Below are 17,784 nucleotides of genomic sequence, written 5' to 3'. Positions count from 1 at the left end.
ATGAGCACAGTAACTACTCATACAGTCAAAATTGATTTTAGACCAGAAAAAACATTTAGTGGAATTAATTTTATCATTTAAGTTTCTGTTTGACCTTTCACAAAAACTGGGGATAAAATTTGCAGTAACTCCAAAATTCTGACACAAACAAGGCTGAACAGCAGGAAGTGCTGTTACTGTTACAGGTTTGTACAGTGGTTCTCTTCTGTTTCTTTGTTCTTTGTCCAAATACAGTGAGTCATTTATTGAGCTCTGAGACATGACACTGTGAAAATTAAAACTGAGCCAAGTTCCAACGAAAATGAGTGAAAAACATCTGTGAGTAGGGTGAGAAAAATTTGCTTGTTGTGTTTTTTAAAACAAGAATTAGGTTTAAATGTGTTTATTCAAGACACTGTTTTATTTATTTTTATCAAAAATTAACTCATATTTTTGGCTTATTTTATTGTGACATGAAACATGCCAGGAGGTGTTGCTTATCTTGAATCTAATGAGACATATTGTACAAAGAATCAGACAATAGCACACACTACACCACAATTAGAGGCAATGGGACTTAGAATTGAGCCAGAGAACTTTAGTTGCTGCACTTTGCTGTTGTAGAGCAGTACAGTTCGGTGATCGGGTGAACTAAGGTAGAGGAGAAGATCACGCTGCTCATGCTGAGGTTACAGCAAGTCCCAACCACAGGTTGGTCCTTCAGGTAATGAAGTGCTCAGGGAAACAAAGATTTGATACAGCTGACTGCTCTCCCCAACCACAATCAGCTCAAACATGAGTAACAACCCAAACTCAACCTAAGCTCACAGCAGGCTGTGACTTGATGAAGGGAGCGTCTAGGAAGTGCAAATTAAAGAACAAAGAGGAAATTAAAATATTCCACAACTTCAACCTAAATGTGTGTTGTTCTCACGTTAACGCTTTCCTGTTGGTTAGACTTCAGCTTCAGGAAGAGATGTTCTGACTTCCTGTGGAGCTCAAATCATACCGACGTTTTAAACCCCTTCACTCCACAACCTACTAAAATAAAAAGTAGTACTCAGGACTTTGGGGAGATTTAAAAAAAGATTTTCTACCATAACTTTAGAAGGTTTACAGACTGCTAATTTTACTTTTACTCAAGTGAAAGCTCATAAAAGTAACTGAGCTCGTACTTGAGGACAAGATATATTCAAAGAAAGGTAAAGATCTTAATCTCCTGAATGAACACACCGGTGTTTTAAAATAAATATATTTTATTACTTTGCCAGGACAGTTCATGGTAAAGTTAAACAGTATATGAACATAAAAAGCATATGTTAATGTACAAACAAAGACAATATTTAAAATGGAGAGCTGAAACAGATCAAAGCTCTGACCTCGGAGCAGCTCCTGAGGTCCAATTCACCGTACGGGCCGGTAGCAGGGGCTGATGGGAAAAAATCCTCAGTACCCCCGCCCCTTCCACCCTCATGTCTCATATTAACACGACTATACAACACTGCATGTGATTGGTGGTGGAATTTCTGATGGTTACTGATGGAAAAAAGGCGACTGTGGACAGTTTGTGGTTTTTACCAAGAACACCTTCAGGACGGACGACAACAGAGCTGCTGGTGATGATTGATTCTGAGGTTCACAGTCATGTTTTCTGGCTCCTTTCACTAGGGATGGACTGATAGGTGAGGCTTATATTGTTCTTTTTTTGTTGAACCTGTTACACCTGATGTCTTCTGTTACTTGTAGCATGTAGGCTAACGCTGTGTTGACACTAAAAAAAACAAAAAACAAAAACTGAGTCGGCCTCCAAGCTAAAAGTCAAATCAATGTTTGTGATAAAATGACTCAAAGCTGCAAATATTTACATTATTAACAATGCCAACTTCAATGTATCATCAGTCAGCTAGCTAAAGTTATCAGCGGTTTGTTGGTTTCTCTAAAAACCTTTGAAACAGACAGCATCTAAAAATCATGTGTCAAGAACTACCATCCCAGAATAATGGAAGTCAGATAACACCAGGTATCCCTCTGCTAACATGCCAACATATCAATGTGTAAATGCTCTTCTGCACAAGCAGCATCAAACTAATGCACTGTAGCATGTGCAGCGCTAAGTGTCCCAAGTGTAAAAACCTCTAGTGTCAGCTGTTTCATGTCAGACTTTATGAACCAATGGATGGATCAAGAAAAGATTATAACCATGGGATGTAACCATGGATGGATTGACAGATATTCAATGTGAAGCCAAATCTTCAGAGCTCCCCCTGGTGGCTGGCTCCAGTAAAGATATTAAATGAATATAGAGAAGCTGTTCTCTGACACAGATCATGTTATAATCAAATCTTACGGTGCTGGTTTGTATCCACATTTTCATTATTCTAAAAATGCTGCAGGATTGGGACTTGACTGTTGTTTGATCTGGGTATTAATCATTAATTACCTCCGCCAAGGAGGTTATGTTTTTGGGAGAGTTTGTTTGTTTGTCTGTGAGCAACATAACTCAAAAAGTAACCAACTGATCGTGATGAAATTTTCAGGAAATGTTCAAAATGGGATAAGAAAGAAGTGATTACATTTTGGGCGATCTGGATCACTGTCTGGATCCAGGATTTTTTTAAAGGATTCTTTATCATTGTGAGATAGAGCTGTTTTCACCATATGTGTATATAACTCCACGATAAATGGTCGGATTGCTTTGCAAAAAAAAAACAGGACAAGGTCACAATAATTTCTGACAGATGTAAAAGTACGATCCAGATCCTGGTAATAATTTGGACACTAAGATATGAAATATGTACTGATCATCATAATTTCAACACTGTCAGGTAATAACACCAAATTGTAGCAGACAGTCTGCTGAAAGGGAGTATAACATTAAAGAGGGACTTAAGTGTTGCGTGACAATCACAATACGCTTGTTGGAGGTCTGGGCTCTCTGAGTGCTATTATAGTTTGTTGGGATCTAGAAATTCAAAGCGGAGGTTAAAGGAGAAAGGCATTCTTCACAGGAAACTGATATTTAATGACATGGACTGACATCTTTTATCTATTACTTTTCTCAGACTGACTGATGGAGCTGATCAGCTGATTTAACAGAATATTGTGTGTTTCAAAGCCTCATATCAGTCAAGCCCTAGCTCAGTGGTTGACCTGTTAACCAATCAGCTGTCAGTTGATTGGGTTTGATTGATTGACGACAGCTGATCGGCTTCCTGGCTGAGGAAGGGGGAGCAGCTCTGTTGTTGGACATGAAACAGGAACAGAAGTTATCAAAGATATCTGCTGAGGTGACTCGGTCGTCCGTTTCCTGCGTTTGTGGACTTTTCTTCCTCTTTGTCCCAAACCAAACATGTGTTGTGTGGAGCTCAGATCGGCTCACAGAGTTCCAGCTCCTCTTTCGTTTTTTTTTGTTGTTTTTTTTTCTCTTGGATGTGTTGATGTTCCCAAGGACAATAACAGAGCGTCTTTTTCCACAGAGCTGCCAATTGGAATGCAAAGCACACACCATTTATATAACATCTCTGCAGTGAGCTAGATAGTAGAGTATTACAGTTACGTCGGTACAACATTCAACAGAAACGAACAAGAGTAATTCAGCATCGTGAAGCTGTTTCCTAAAGGAACAGAGAACAGTCCCTGCGGCGATCGGGCACCTGAGGGCGGAGCCTGACGCTTTAGGGGTGGATGTGGACATTCTTCGGCTGTGAAGGTTTTCCATCTTTAAGAACAAAAAAACAAAAAGAAAACACCAAGATGCCTCCCTACATCTCTCACCAGGAGAGTGAGGCAGAGAGAACCCAGGGAGAGCATTTCCTTATGTTACATTGAGATTAAGTATTCCTTAACACTGCATATCATTCTTCTGACAGACTCCATGACATTATTCACATTCAAACACGTTAAAACGAAAAACTGAAACAGCTCTGGTTTCCCTTATGATATGTATTTCTGAGCAGGGATGGATGCAGATGGGTTTGTTGTTATGTGCTGCTGAGACCCAGACCGCCTCACTGCCCTAAAGGGTTGTCTCACTTTCAGACTTTGGATCTAACGCGAGAAGCAGAGTGACTCATTTCTGTCTGCTTGGCTGCAAACCATGTAAAGGTTTTTAAGGATAAGAGTTATGGGGAAAAAAAATTGTGCTAAAAAACAAGTGCAGGACAACTCTGCTTCTAAACCATGTCCTAAATCAGCGTTTTTATTCATGCAATCTTTCCAAGCAGTTGTCACAACACTGTACATATTTTCTATGGGAGGAAATTAGGTTTTTTCTTGCTACCGAAATGAAACCCATTGGTTTCCACTCTTCAATTATGACACCTCTGGTTAGTTTGGCATTTCGCCACCAATTTGGGACTCTTCAGTCAAAGGAAGTCCACAAAAACCCTGTTTCCACCAAGCAGTTCAGTTCAGTTCAGTTCTGTTCAGCAGTTCAGTTTTCTTGGTACAGCACGCAGATTGTGGCGTTCCCTTCCAAAACCAGGACGGATCCCCGAATCACTGACCTGTACCGCCCCACTTTTTGGTACCCTTCTGCTGGGGTGCCAGACATACCAATCTGACCCCAGGAGGTGGGGTTAGAAACACTGCAGTCCATTACAACAGTGGTAATAAAGAGCAATGCATAACCCAGCCATGTTCAAAGCTCCTGTTGACTTTGTGAAGAAAACTTTCTTTTTTTTTGGAAATTGGCATCACAAAGCTGCGTCTAACTGCAGTCGGAATTTAACAGCTTACACTGTTGGGTTTTTCCTCTTCACTGGATCTGTTTGTGGGGTACACTGTGTCACACTGCTATGCCGTCATGTTATTACGCAGCTATCGGCATCCGCCAACTAAGAAATGCACAGTTTGCAAACAGGATCCAGCTTTACCAATCTGACCCGTACTAAACTGTACTGATCCGTACCGGACCACTTGGCCTGTTGCTTGGTGGAAACAGGTCTGCTGAGAATATGTCTTCAGAGACTGAAGAAGCACTGCTCCCTTCCCGTTTGAATACAACTGAGGCATCTCGTAAACTTTTGTCTAAGTTTGTGCTTCATTTCTTGAAAGCTCAACTTTGGTTTCTCCTGTGGTTGCAGAGTTTCATTTCCACACTGTTCTGTTTTAGCTCAACAAGGGTTCATTATCTGTAAGTGCTTCAGTTAGTTTGTCTCCTCTGCTGTGAGTTAACAACGTCTGATATCAGAAAGTAACAGGGCCAATTATCACCCTACAGGGAATGCTGGGTAGTGAGGGATCTGGGTCCAATAAGAAGATAAAATGGAGGTTATTTCTTATTGTTCACTATCGTGTGACCTCAGCTGTGTGGAGAAAAGCAGCTTTCTAGGATCATCTGTTAATTTCACCTCCTCTGATGTACAACACACCGCCTTCTTCCCCGCCAATGAGATTAAGAGCTCAGCTGGATCTACTGTCCAACGAGAGGCTTTACTCGACTGCACTTCTCAGGGGGTTCAAAGGTCGTCTGGAATCTCCTTTTGCATCGTTAAATGTAGCTTACACTTCAAGTCTGAAGAGCGAGGCGAGTGTTTCCTAGAGGATCTGTGGACCCCGCCTCGCCGTGTGCTTTCTACCGTAGTGTACAATCGTTCCCGAGCCACGCGGTCCGGTCATCAGCGTGTTTTAAGGATTGCATTGCCCCCGTGATTCACCGGTTCGATCAAGACACTTCTGAAAAGGGAGAGCGGGTTGAGGAGCTCTGTTGGTAAGGCCATAACAGAGCCAATGTGCGTTCAGTTGGTAGTACATGTTGTTAGCGGAGGATACACACTCAGGAGACCGACAGTGAGGGACGTTTTATAGAGTTGACGGGTTGTGATCGGGTCGCAGGAGCGATGGAGGAACTACAGTACAGACAGTAAGAGCTTAAAGGAGATGTGTTACAACAACAGAGCTGAGAGTTGGGTCGTTCTGTAGTTTTAGCCATGATCTTTTCTGCTGGCTATGATTTTTATCCCAAATCCACCAAAGTGTGAGACCAAAGTGGAGCATGCAGCAAAGAGGGTCTCGTGGGTTGAGATTTTCAGTTTCCAATCTGAATATAGATCTGGATCTTAATATATATCAAGGTCTCTTTGCCTTTTGGTGTTAATTGGCACGATTTATTTGAAACATTCTCAGCTTGAGATAGTAAATTTAGTACATTTTGATCATTTTTAAGTACTATAGCAGGTTACAAAGTTTGTTTAGCTGACAGGTATCTGTCCATGCTAATCCTCTCTATAAAATCTGGTGACACAGTGACAAAAGAACCCATGCTGTGAAGTAAATAATAAACACTGAACCTGTCAGTCCTTTAAGGTCACAAATGTTCCAATTTCTATCTCACCTTTCAAAAAACTACCCTGAGGGTTTCTGTAAAACTGATTGTCTGACCGCTTGTTTTTCCAGCCCTGTTGGACCTGTTTCTTAGCCATGTTGCTGGTTTGTGAGATGTTAACAATCATTGGTGAGTACAATCCTTTATAACACCCAGAAACTAGCTTTAAAGATGACACAAAGAAGATGAGTCTGGCTTCACAAGACATGTTTTTAGAGGCTCAACAAACTAAATTAAAGCAGACCAAGAGTGAGTGATCCAAAGCTAAGACCAAACCACATGTGAATATGTTTAAACCTTCAGTAACACGGTTCTACATGTAAACAGTTTTCATGTCTCTGATGTGTCCTCGCTCCATTTTTACCTCTAGTTTTGTATGATCTTACTGGGCTGTTAGCTTGCTGAATGCACAGTTCGAGCAACATGTTTCTCAAAGTCATACTAAAGGTCATTCTTATTGACAAGAAGTCAATAAGTTTCATCTTCTGGGTTCGTATGCATGTCCAGTTTTTACACAAACAGGACAACTTGTCAAAATGTAGCATCATGAATGACACATTTTGCTGTCAAATTAACTGTATACACAACTGCCAAAAATTGGTCAACTGACTAATGACACCATGAACGTCTTTGCTGTATATCTCGACATTGTCATACTTTTGCAAAGGATTCGCTCCATTCCCAAACATCTGTTCTCTTCGCACAGTTCTTCTTCAGCGGTGACACATGAGGACGACGTCCACCATCTTTTAAGCTGCCTAACAAGTGCAGTAATCCTGCTGTTAGTGCCTGCAATGGTGGGATCTACCTCCATTAAAATTAATGCTGTTATTCTGTTCATACATACTGCTAATCAATTTCTTTTCACAACAAGTACAAACAGGCCCTGGTCTTTAAGCACAAGCTCATTGTCTCTTTGTCATAATCGCTCTCTGGTACACAATGTTGATTTGCTGAGCCTCTGTTTTAAAGCACCTTTGAGCTGCTTATACAACTTAAAATGAACCTGCTTTCAGGTAGGTCTTTCTGCTTTAGCTCTTGTTTGAGCCTGTTTTAAGGTCACATGTAACATCTGTTTTCCTGATGTGATAAAATACCTCCAAATAGCTTAGTTGAGTAACAGTCAGCATGTTGATATGCAGAGTTTTGTAGTTATGGTTCAATCAGCCAATTTAAGTGGATCACTGTCCTTGTCCCAGAATAGAAGCACAGAGATTTATGGACATAAGTATGACCCCCTTTGGGACCTTCAACCGGCCGGCCAGAGCAAAACAATCCTGAAACAAATTAGCAAGAGGCTAACCCTATGTGTTGACTGGGGACTGCTCTACAACTATGCACTGTTGCATATAAGTTATGACAGCCAAACCTTGGTCACTTCTTCTGACTTACTGCTAACTGAGGCATATACATGCAAGAGAAACTCATTCCCCAGTGGCATTATCTTAGTAAGTTAGGTTGACTGTGATCTCAGCCAAAATGACGTTAGCTTACACTGAATTTAAATAACTGAATGACTCTCTGCTAAAATGCTCATTCGATGCTAAATTTAGTTCATTCTTGACTGTTCCTGCTCCACTGCTCCAATAGGGTGAGCTTTATGGCCAAAAAACACCAGATGCATCTCCAGTCTGACTCTGCTCGGTCACAGCACTGGATGAGATAAGTTTCTATTGAAGTTAATGAGTCAACTCACACTGGATCCTCTAAGTTGTGTTCATTTGCATCAGGTAGGCAAGCCTCCTAGGGGCCAAACTGGAGACTCACCTGGTGTATTCCTGGCTCTCTGTTACTGAAGGCAAGAGAAGATGTATGCTAGCTACATCCCGAGCTTGCTAACATGCAAAATGTGACTCTAGAAAGTAAATTCTGGTACTCGTGTTCAGCATCACTGTTGTTGTACTAACATTTGAATTCCCCAGTTTTCACTTCTAGCTCCACTTGGGTTTAGATCTCATGCTTTGTCCCCAGGGAGTAAAATGATGTTGGGGGAACTTAGGTCCAAAAATAGTGAGTGGACTTAAGTCGAGCCAGACAAAGTCCTCTGCACAAAGGTGCTTCAAAAGCAACAAATGAAACATGAGGGAAACAAACTGTAGCACAGCATCGTCTAGTTGAACCTGCTGTCTGATCAGATAATCAGGATAAAGTGCATCATGAGTTGAACCACAGTCCAGTTGCAGCACAGACTAACAGTGAAGCGTCCGATGTGATCACAGCCCGCTGCAGAAAAATCTCTGGCGTCTTTCAGCGGCCTAATTTACCCGATTTGTTTGGACAGTGAGTTAAACTGATTCAGTGAAGAGTCGCAGACACCGATTGAGTTGATCTCATAGACCGACTCATTCTAAATCTAATCTCGTATGTCAGGTCTCGGCGCTTCATGGCGAGACAGTGAGTGGGACAGATGCGGTCGGTCTGATGAGTGTGTATCAAAGGCTTCTGCTGTTGTGCTTCCCTCCTTTGAGGAAACGGTTGAACAGACTCGGCTGTCGATATGGAGAGAAGCTTTGCATTCTGGCGGTGTGGATGTACACTCACTCATGTAGAGACATGGAGTGTTATAAAAGACAAAAACAGTTTTAAATATAGGAACAAATATAAAATATTAGACTTCCATAATGTCTATATGCAATAACATTCTAGATAACTTTTTCAGGGACTTACAATTAGTCCCGTTTTAAACCTCAATGTATCGCCTCAAAGATAATATTTAAGACAATGAAAAAGCACCACAAAATTCATTATAGAAACAGAGATCTAACCATACAATGGTATGTACAATGTACGTATGCCAACAATACGAGAGATGAGGAGATGAGGACAGAAAGAGAGACAGAGAGAGAGAGAGACGAGTAAAACCACTTATCAAACTCCCGTCATGCAGATAAGAATTTACACAGGAGACCTGAGGAGTATCAACTCTGGCAGATTCAGGGCCATGCCCTCCTGTCACAGTCCCTGTCCCAGAGACGCCACGCCAAATAAGAGCTCAAATCAGAAGTATACACAAAGCGCTGATCCTTTGAGGCCTCCGTGTCAACATTTTCTTTTTAAGGAGGGATATTAGGGGAGAAAATAGGACGAGGATATAAAGATAACGTAATACCAAGCAAAGGAGAAGGGGTTCAGGGATTATAGGAGGTCGGAGCCTTGCCCGGCTGTTCCTTTTTTTGTGCAAAGGAATGTCACACAGAGTTTTGGAGTCACCAGGTGGGTACCTCCTAGGGCTCGTCGCTGGGTGGTGTGGCTGTGGCCTCCTCTGTGTCCACAGACTCAGGTGACTCAGCAGGGGGGACGTCCTCGGCGGAGCTGTCCTTACTGCTGGGGCTGGCCCCCGCCTCCGCTGAAGTGCTGCTGCTGCTGCTGCTGCTGCTACTACCGCCACTGCCACTCCCACTCCCACAGCTACTGCTACTGCTGCTGCTGCTGCTGCTGCTGCTGCTGCTGCTCTGGCCGTCCTGTCCCTCTGAGTTCTCCAACATCTCCTGGATGAGCGGAGGCATGGAGCCCGGGATCTCCATCTTCAAAGAGATGACACGCTCTGCTCCTGTGAGACAGGGATGAGGGCAAAACATAAATGATGAAAACTGGACAGACTAAGCTCTGCTGCTCTTCCCACTAATGCATGTTCCCTAAAAAATCAGTCAGACAGCTGCAACTGGTTCAGAACGCTGCTGCTAGAGTCCTCACAAAGACCAAGAAAGTGGATCACATCAGTCCAGTTCTGAGGTCTTTAGCTTCCTGTTTGTAAGAGAATAGAGTTTAAAACACTCCTGTTGGTTTACAAAGAACTGAATGGACTCGGGCCAAAATACATCAATGATCTTTTGATCCTGTATGAACCACCAAGACCACTCATCTGGATCAGGTCTGCTTTCAGTCCCCAGAGTCAGAACTAAACATGGAGAGGCAGCATTCAGCTTCTATGCTCCAAATATCTGGAATAAGCTGCCAGAAAATATCAGGTCTGCTGAAACTCTTCGCTCACTTAAATCCAGGTTGAAGACCCACCTTTTTACAGCGGCCTTTTATTAGAGCATTTTAACAATTCATTTTAATATCTTGTCTTTAATTTTGCACTGCAAATTTTATCTCAAAATCTGTTTTTCAAATCTGTTTTAAAATCTATTTTAATCTTTTGTTTGTTTGTTTTTTTGTTGTTGTTTTGTTTTATTGTATCTTTTTAATAAACCTCCTTTTTAATTGAATTTTAATTGTTTTCTATAATTTGTTCTGCCTGTAAAGCACTTTGAATTGCCATGCTGAAATGTGCTATATAAATAAACTTGCCTTGCCTTGCCTTACAATGTGGCTCTATTTAAAAGAGAAACAAGCAGACTTTCCTACAGTATAGAATGACTGACAATAGACATTGTTATAACAAAGAAATCACCTCTAAAACTGCCTTAAAATTTGTGCTATGTTTGGTTTCCAGGGTCATAAACACAGGAACTCCTCTTTGGCTTGTGGTACACCTCCACCATGTTTCCAGGTCTCCCTAACTACCAAAGATTCTTATTCGTTGCATGTAATGATAACTTCTATGTCTTTATGACAGCAGAACAAACTCTGCTGATAAAAAAAGACTCATTGTCAAAGGCTGAAACTTTTATAACTGTTTAGTAAACCAACACTGAGTTCTGAAATAAAACCTATGGCAGGTTTAAATGCTCAGTCTGTGATTTTTTTTTTTTATCATATCATGTCAACTAATGATCAAAACTACTTAAAGTTGTAGGAATTGGCACATTGAAGAATCAACAGTATTTTAAGTTAAAGAGAAGTCTTAAAGCAAAGCTAAGCTGCTTTGGAGGACATCAAACAAAGAAGAGAAACTAAAACCAAAAGTGAGACCCAGACTAAGTGATACTTTCAAAAACAAAGGCTTAGGAGACAAGCACAAACAGTAAAAGTATGAGTAAGAACATAAGCTGTTAAAGCAGCAGGATAAAGCTATGCAACCTTACAAAAAGGAAAGTTTAAAAGACGGGATTTGGAGACAGACACAGAAGGGATAAAGAACAGGGTCGTCCACAGTAGCATCTTCAGGCAGGTCAGCCCAAAGTCAGGGGGCTGGGGTCTGCAGAGGGGCAGGAGGATCATAAAGGGTTAAAGGCTCAGCAGCAGAGCCGGTCCAGAATGTGCTCTAAAAGTTAACCGTGGACTGTGTAAACCAACAACAGGAGGCCAGAGCAGAGGAGGAAACGTGAGGGTGTGTTTCCCTCTCACAGGGGTCCTGCTTTAAGCTACAGTCTGATAGATCTATCTGTATGATGGTTCTGCTCCTTGGGAGGTTGAAAGCTACTCCTTCAAGAAAAAGCAAAATGACACAACCTGATGCATAACAGATACATCACACCTTTCTCCTTTGATAGTTAAGTATTTGTTCAAATTTTAGAACGAAGATGAACAATACTTACTTATCTAATAGATTATTTGCTGTGGTTATGTCCTACCAGTGCTCATCTACCAACTCCAACCTCACCAAGCAGAGCTAACATAACCTCACTCTTCATTTTACTGATAGACTCTCAAGTTTGAACAGACCACTGCAGAATAACTGCTGACTGTGGACTGGAGCAAACATTATCACACACAGTTTAGCCCATGTTTTGGCCCGTGCTCTATCATTCTCCTGTTCAGCTTTCCCATGCTCTGACATCCCTTTTGTCTCTGACAGCCCAGCTTGGTCAACTCACTTCTCACTGCTAAATTTTGGTGATGTAGTGTTGTCAAAGTGACTGTCACTCTACATGCTGTAAATGGATGCACAGATGAATGCATGTCTCAGTATCTGACCACAGATATTGAAAAAGAACTGATTTTGGCGCCGATTATCTAATTTTAGATCATGGATTATGATAAGGCATATATAATAAGAAATAAGTCTTTGATACATTGCAAGTTTTCCTACTTACAAGGAATGGAGAAGTCTGCAATTTTTTTTATCCTAGGTTCACTTCAACTATGAGAGAAAGAATCTAAAAAAAATATCCAGAAAAGCATGATTTATGATTTTTAAATAATTGATTCGCATTTCATGGCATACCGGTATGTTACAATGGCAGAATAGAAAGATCTCGGGGTTTTGAGGTGTATCAGATACTTATTTTCCCCACTGTATAAAAGTGAAACTATTTCATCATCACTGATAAAGCTCATAAATTTGGCTGTTAATAATATTACAATTATTACAAAGAAGAAAAGAGAGTAGACAACAGAGGGCTGATGAACGATGACTTCAAAAATGTTGCAAATCGAAGAAATATGATGTTTCCCAGCAGATAAATCACAATCACAGCTTACAGTCAGTATTGTTTCAGTGTGTGGCTGCAGTTTGGAGGAGGGTGTACGTCAGGTAACCAGTGTGGGCTTAATACACACGAACGTGTCAATGCAAGCTTAGGATATATTCTAAAGGATTGATTTAAAGCAGATGCATAAATCAGGCATAATGTGATGTGTGGAGGAGATGCAGCTTCTTTGCAGATGTGTCTCTACCTGCCCTAAACATCAGCATGAGTAAAAAAAGTGACGCGGAATATTGTGGCACAACATGATGAGACAGAGATGCATGAACCATCTTTGTATTCAGCCAGTGTGTGCATGCAAATGGGGCTATTACAAACTGAAAAACTAGAACAAGTCTTCACCCTTTACAGCCGCTGAGAGGACTGCAACTACAAATAAGTCCTGTCTGTCTGATGACCCAGTTTGTCTGAGAAAACCACGATCAGTTGCCAAATTTTCTGCACACTGCTGCATTCCTCCTCCCTTCACACACACAGTAAGATGACTCCCTCCTACCTTTAGCACTGATGCTGCGCAGGTCTGTGATCTTCATCAGGGTTTTGGGGAACATGTGGGGTTTGCTGGGCCGACGCTTCCTCACATAAATCTTCAGAGCCTCCAGGAGCGGCTCCTGAAGCTGATCCACCTTCGAGGGCTCCTCTAGGTCCTGACGGTCTGCAGACACACACACACACACACACAGGCACACACACAAATTCAGTCAGACTCATGGCACAACGATGACAAATTTGTGTCTGTTTTTTATCTGATTGAGACAAGCTGCAGGCTAATGCGTGCAGCTCAGCATGAAGCCGGTTTGATTAAGAAGCAGAGTTTATCTCATTATGTCAACTCATTTTCCGCACAGGAGATTCTGCAGAGATCCTGACAATTAGATAAGATGAGCAGAAAACTCATTTGGATCCTTTCTTTTGAGTGCTAAGCCCTGATAGCTGAGGTCTTTAAGTCTCAAACAGCAGGAGGAAACGACAAACCTTTCAGCAGACACTTTGTGTAAAGATCAGAAGCTGTACGGAGACCATGTTTCTGCACAGACGGCCCCGTTCACAACAGGATCATACAGTGTCTGCTAAACTTTTGTTAATGAGCCAAAAAGATCAAATTAACAAGCCAGCTAAATAATGAAATGCACCACAAAGTGTCTCTGTGCAGTGATGGTGTGTGGGCATATTCCAGTGGTCCACTTTGCATTAATTGGTGCCTTTTTGTTTAATTAATCCCAATTCCAAAGTCACCAACACCCTCACAAACACTTACAGCAAAGTTAGAGAGAAAATTTTGTCTGCTGAAAGTTTTTGGTAGCTGTGACATGTAATATATAAGGGATGTCATGCTCAAACTTTCTGTGAATCTGACAACAAGTTCACCTCTGTTTGACCTGAAATAATATATCTGTGCTTAAAACCTCTTATTACTTAGACACAAGTTTTAATGTGAGAATCAGTGAGGGGGGGTTAATGTGGCACACTTTCCACATGTCCGCAGAGAAGAAACTTTGTTAAACTGAAACTGAATCATTAATCAACTTCACAGAACACAGATGACTTGTAGTTATAACACTGGGAATACACCAGATGAGTCTCAGGTCGGACTACTCTTCACTGCGTGTTGACTGCGTATGTCAACTCACATCAGTCTGGCAGGTTGCAGGACCGTCAGACAGCTGGAGTCGCGAGACTGAGGAGTTCTCCCGCTTCCCACTCCATTGATGAGCCTATCTTTATTCATGTTGGGCTGGTAAACCTCAAACCTGTTGACTCCCAGCCTGGCTGCGCTTGTTATTTTGTTTTGTTGTTGTAGTCAACTTAAAATGGTAGTTTCTATGCCTGACTTCTTATCCCACTCAATCTTGCTTTTTGTTACGGCACAAGTACACAAGATGTGGCACAGGATCAGATAGGTTTCTATTTATGCTGATGTGTCAACTCACACTGGATCCATTATGGTGCAGTCTGGGGTGTCTTTACTCCGGCAGGTTGCAGCAGATACGCAACAATCCTGTTTTTGCTGGATTGGGGTTGTGACGCATCAATCCACCATAAGCAGGAAGTTGTGCACAGAAAACTTCATAAAATTTTAAGAGACTTTCAAAATGAAGCAAACTGTGTCAAAACCAGGGCATATATAACTTGACTGTAACAAAAATCCTACATAATGAGTGGAGCCAGGTCAGGAGTCAACAGGTTTGAGGTTTTACAGCTCAACATGAACAAAGAGGATCATCAAAGGAGTGGGAAGTCAGTTCTGCAACATTTGGGAGTGGAGCCAGACCAGGGATGCATCTGATGTATTTTGGCTTTAAAACGTATGTGGACAGATCTGAGCTCCATAAGTCGAAGGTATGTTCATTACATAAGTATCAATTAATTTGTTTCTATGATAGCTGTAGATATGATCCTAGAACAAAAAAAAAATCAGTAATTCATGTCCAGTTGTTATGAGAAAGCTACCTAATAATAAATCGTCTATTATTATGAAACTTGTTTATTTCCCTTTTCAATGGTGCTACATTTGTAAAGAACATGAATTTGTAGGGACTGGTACCAAACTAGGTACTTTTATAGGTACTGACCGAATTCTGTCAAAAGTACTGGGTACTGATTCACGTGAAACTTAAAGGTACCATGTTTAGGTACCTAAATGCATCCTTGTGACTGTGAGGGGGTGGGAGAGTAGGTGATTTCCCGTGGTGGACTTGAACACAGCATTGCAAGGTTATATAGTGAAGACTAAATATGTTAAGTTGAAAAATTTTTGCATTTCATTTTTAAACAAATAGATATTTTTTACCACATAAACACAAAAAAGTACCAACAATTCGTATCGTTGAGTACCGCTACTGATTGCCAGGTATCGGGCATTGGTACCGTATTGTTTCAAATGTGAAAGGCATCCAGCCCTATTAATTTGTGGGATGAGCAGCAGAGCTGAGTTTGTAGGTTGTGCCCATGAAAAAAAGTTGCCAAATCTTCTCTGCTTATGCCAAACATTTTATCCTGCTGTTGACTTTTGTTTTGAGCTTGTGGTCCCCCAAAGTGCTGCCAATCAGATACATCTGGTGTAATTTAATGTTTGCATGCTGTACTGTACCACAAGTTACCTCCATTAGGGCTTTAAAGTTTTTAAAACTAAACTTAACATGAGTATAAGAGGACACAGCTCTGCTCAGGACTGGCACAAAACAAGCACAAACTGCACAGAGCTTTGATAAATGATTATTTTCTTTTGATTTATTTGATTGCCTGAAGCATATTTTCCAAACATCTAGCTGTCATTTAGAACAGATGTTAACCAAAGGAACCTCTGTGTCCTCATGGACACTGAAATAAGAATGTCTCAATATGTCCTGAGGTGAAATAAAAAAGATTCCCTACAGAAAATTTAGCAACAGAAATAAATTTCCACAACATTTTTTTAAAGTTTAAGATTCTGAATGTGGCGCTCTCTGTATTTAGACTGATGTGTAACATATAACTTTCCAGACAGATCTAGATCTGAACACACACCCACATTTCCTCACCCGGCCAGAAGGTGGCAGTGCGTGCTCTGAAATCAGCAGGTGGAGGTGTGTGAGCACAGATACAATCAGCGGCGTCTCACACTGTCCCTGGATTATGCAAGAGCCTGTAATATCTGCTGAGGCTCCAGGATTCAGAATATAAAGTACTGGATGAAAATCCCGCAGCAATGAAGATGAAGGGTGGAGGAGGAGGAGGAGGAGAGCTGATGCTGTGTGACTGTCAGTGGACGTACAGTAAAACAGTGTGTGTGTGTATATGTGCGTGTGTGATGCGTGTGTATCCTGACATTACAGATTTAGACGTGTCTCCTGGTGGAAAACAAGCAGAGCTGGATTATTTCCTCTGGGAGGTTGAACACTCAGCTGACTGTCGCTGCAGTGACACACCTGCATGTCATCCCTCACCTCTCCTCCCCCTCCTCCCCCCTCCTCTCTGTTTGTCAGTCAGGATTGTGCTGCCTCACTGATATCAACCTGTGTTTGACCTGGTTTCAGACTCCTGTGGAGGCTGGCTTACTTTCCTCCCAGACTGAGCTGCAGCTCTGCTCAACATTAAACTGGAGGAATCGATACAGGCTGAAGATGTCGAACAGAGGAGCAGACAGGCACGGTTTGAATTTGGAGTGGATTAGTTGATAATCTCTCACATCTGTTTGATATCTTCAAATCAGAGTTTATGCTGCATTTATGATGCAATCGGGTTGCAAAATGATTCAAATCTGACGTGTCCAAGTTACAAAATCAGCCTGAGTTTTGGTTCTCTGCAGACAGATGCTAATCACTGAATATATCTGATTCTCAAGATAATCATTGAGCTATATTACAGCCTACCACTTTTTGTACTTTTTATATCTTTTGCTGCCATACATTTTATTTTTTCTAGTTTCCTGCAATGCTGAGTAAATAAAATGAAGGATGCATGCCTCTTGTAACACATCATGTAAAGCTTGTGTTTAATTGAAAATATCACATCATATTAAAACATTTTATCATTCAATGAAAAAAAAAAAAATAAGGCTGATATCAACAACACGTTTAATTCGGGGACATGTTTACTGACCTGTTGCATCACCTCTTGGACTCTTCTACAACAGAGCCATGCTGTTGTAATGTAATACATGAAACCACTTCCCCTGGGCACCACTGTATGTACCACCACTGATAAAAGCTCTTAAATGTCTGCTAATAACAAGCCAGGTGGTCCTTTTCCTTTGTAGAATGGAGGACTTGGCGTCCTTGATTTCCTAAAAAAATGTCAGGCTCTGAATCCTTAGGACAGGAAGGTTTTTCCACTTGCCTCACTGGTGTTTCTAGATCAGTTTTGATCTGTGTTTATCTATAAACTAACAATCTGTGTTCAGAGGTTTTGAAGTGATTTTGAGCCCACTCAGAGTCATGTCTGTTTTCAGTGCAGTGAAGGCCTAAAGATCATGTCCGCTCAGTCATATTGGCTTTAACACCAGAACCTAATTTTGATCTTTATGAATTTTTCATTGCCACAACTTTTAAAATGAAAAAACACAACTTAAGTGTCAGTGACTTTTCTTAAAAGTGTCCATATTTGAATGTGTAATTGATTCTATATAGATAACATTGAAGGAGAATAAAGTATCACTCAATCTACATAATTTTCCATAAGTGGTCC

At 41.2% G+C, this 17,784-nt stretch overlaps 1 protein-coding gene across 3 annotated transcripts in view; it reads right to left on the bottom strand.

Moving 5' to 3' along the window:
• Positions 1–1,254: 1,254 nt before the first annotated feature.
• Positions 1,255–17,784, bottom strand: part of LOC141802745 (retinoic acid receptor alpha-A-like) — a 246,419-nt gene continuing 229,889 nt past the window's right edge. For all 3 annotated transcript variants that reach the window (XM_074686452.1, XM_074686451.1, XM_074686453.1), the window contains 2 exons: positions 13,115–13,273; positions 1,255–9,854 (listed from right to left, as the gene is read on the bottom strand). In XM_074686452.1, coding sequence (XP_074542553.1) covers positions 9,529–9,854; positions 13,115–13,273 — 485 coding nt within the window. In that variant the 3' untranslated portion in view covers positions 1,255–9,528. The remainder of the gene's footprint in view (positions 9,855–13,114; positions 13,274–17,784) is intronic.

Source organism: Halichoeres trimaculatus, unplaced genomic scaffold (assembly GCF_033239565.1).
Source record: "Halichoeres trimaculatus isolate MK-OKI-2021-1 unplaced genomic scaffold, fHalTri1.1 fHalTri1_scaffold_14, whole genome shotgun sequence".
Classification (NCBI taxonomy): Eukaryota; Metazoa; Chordata; class Actinopteri; order Labriformes; family Labridae; genus Halichoeres; species Halichoeres trimaculatus.
Note: the sequence above shows the minus strand (reverse complement) of the source record. Positions and strands in the feature narration are given on the sequence as shown.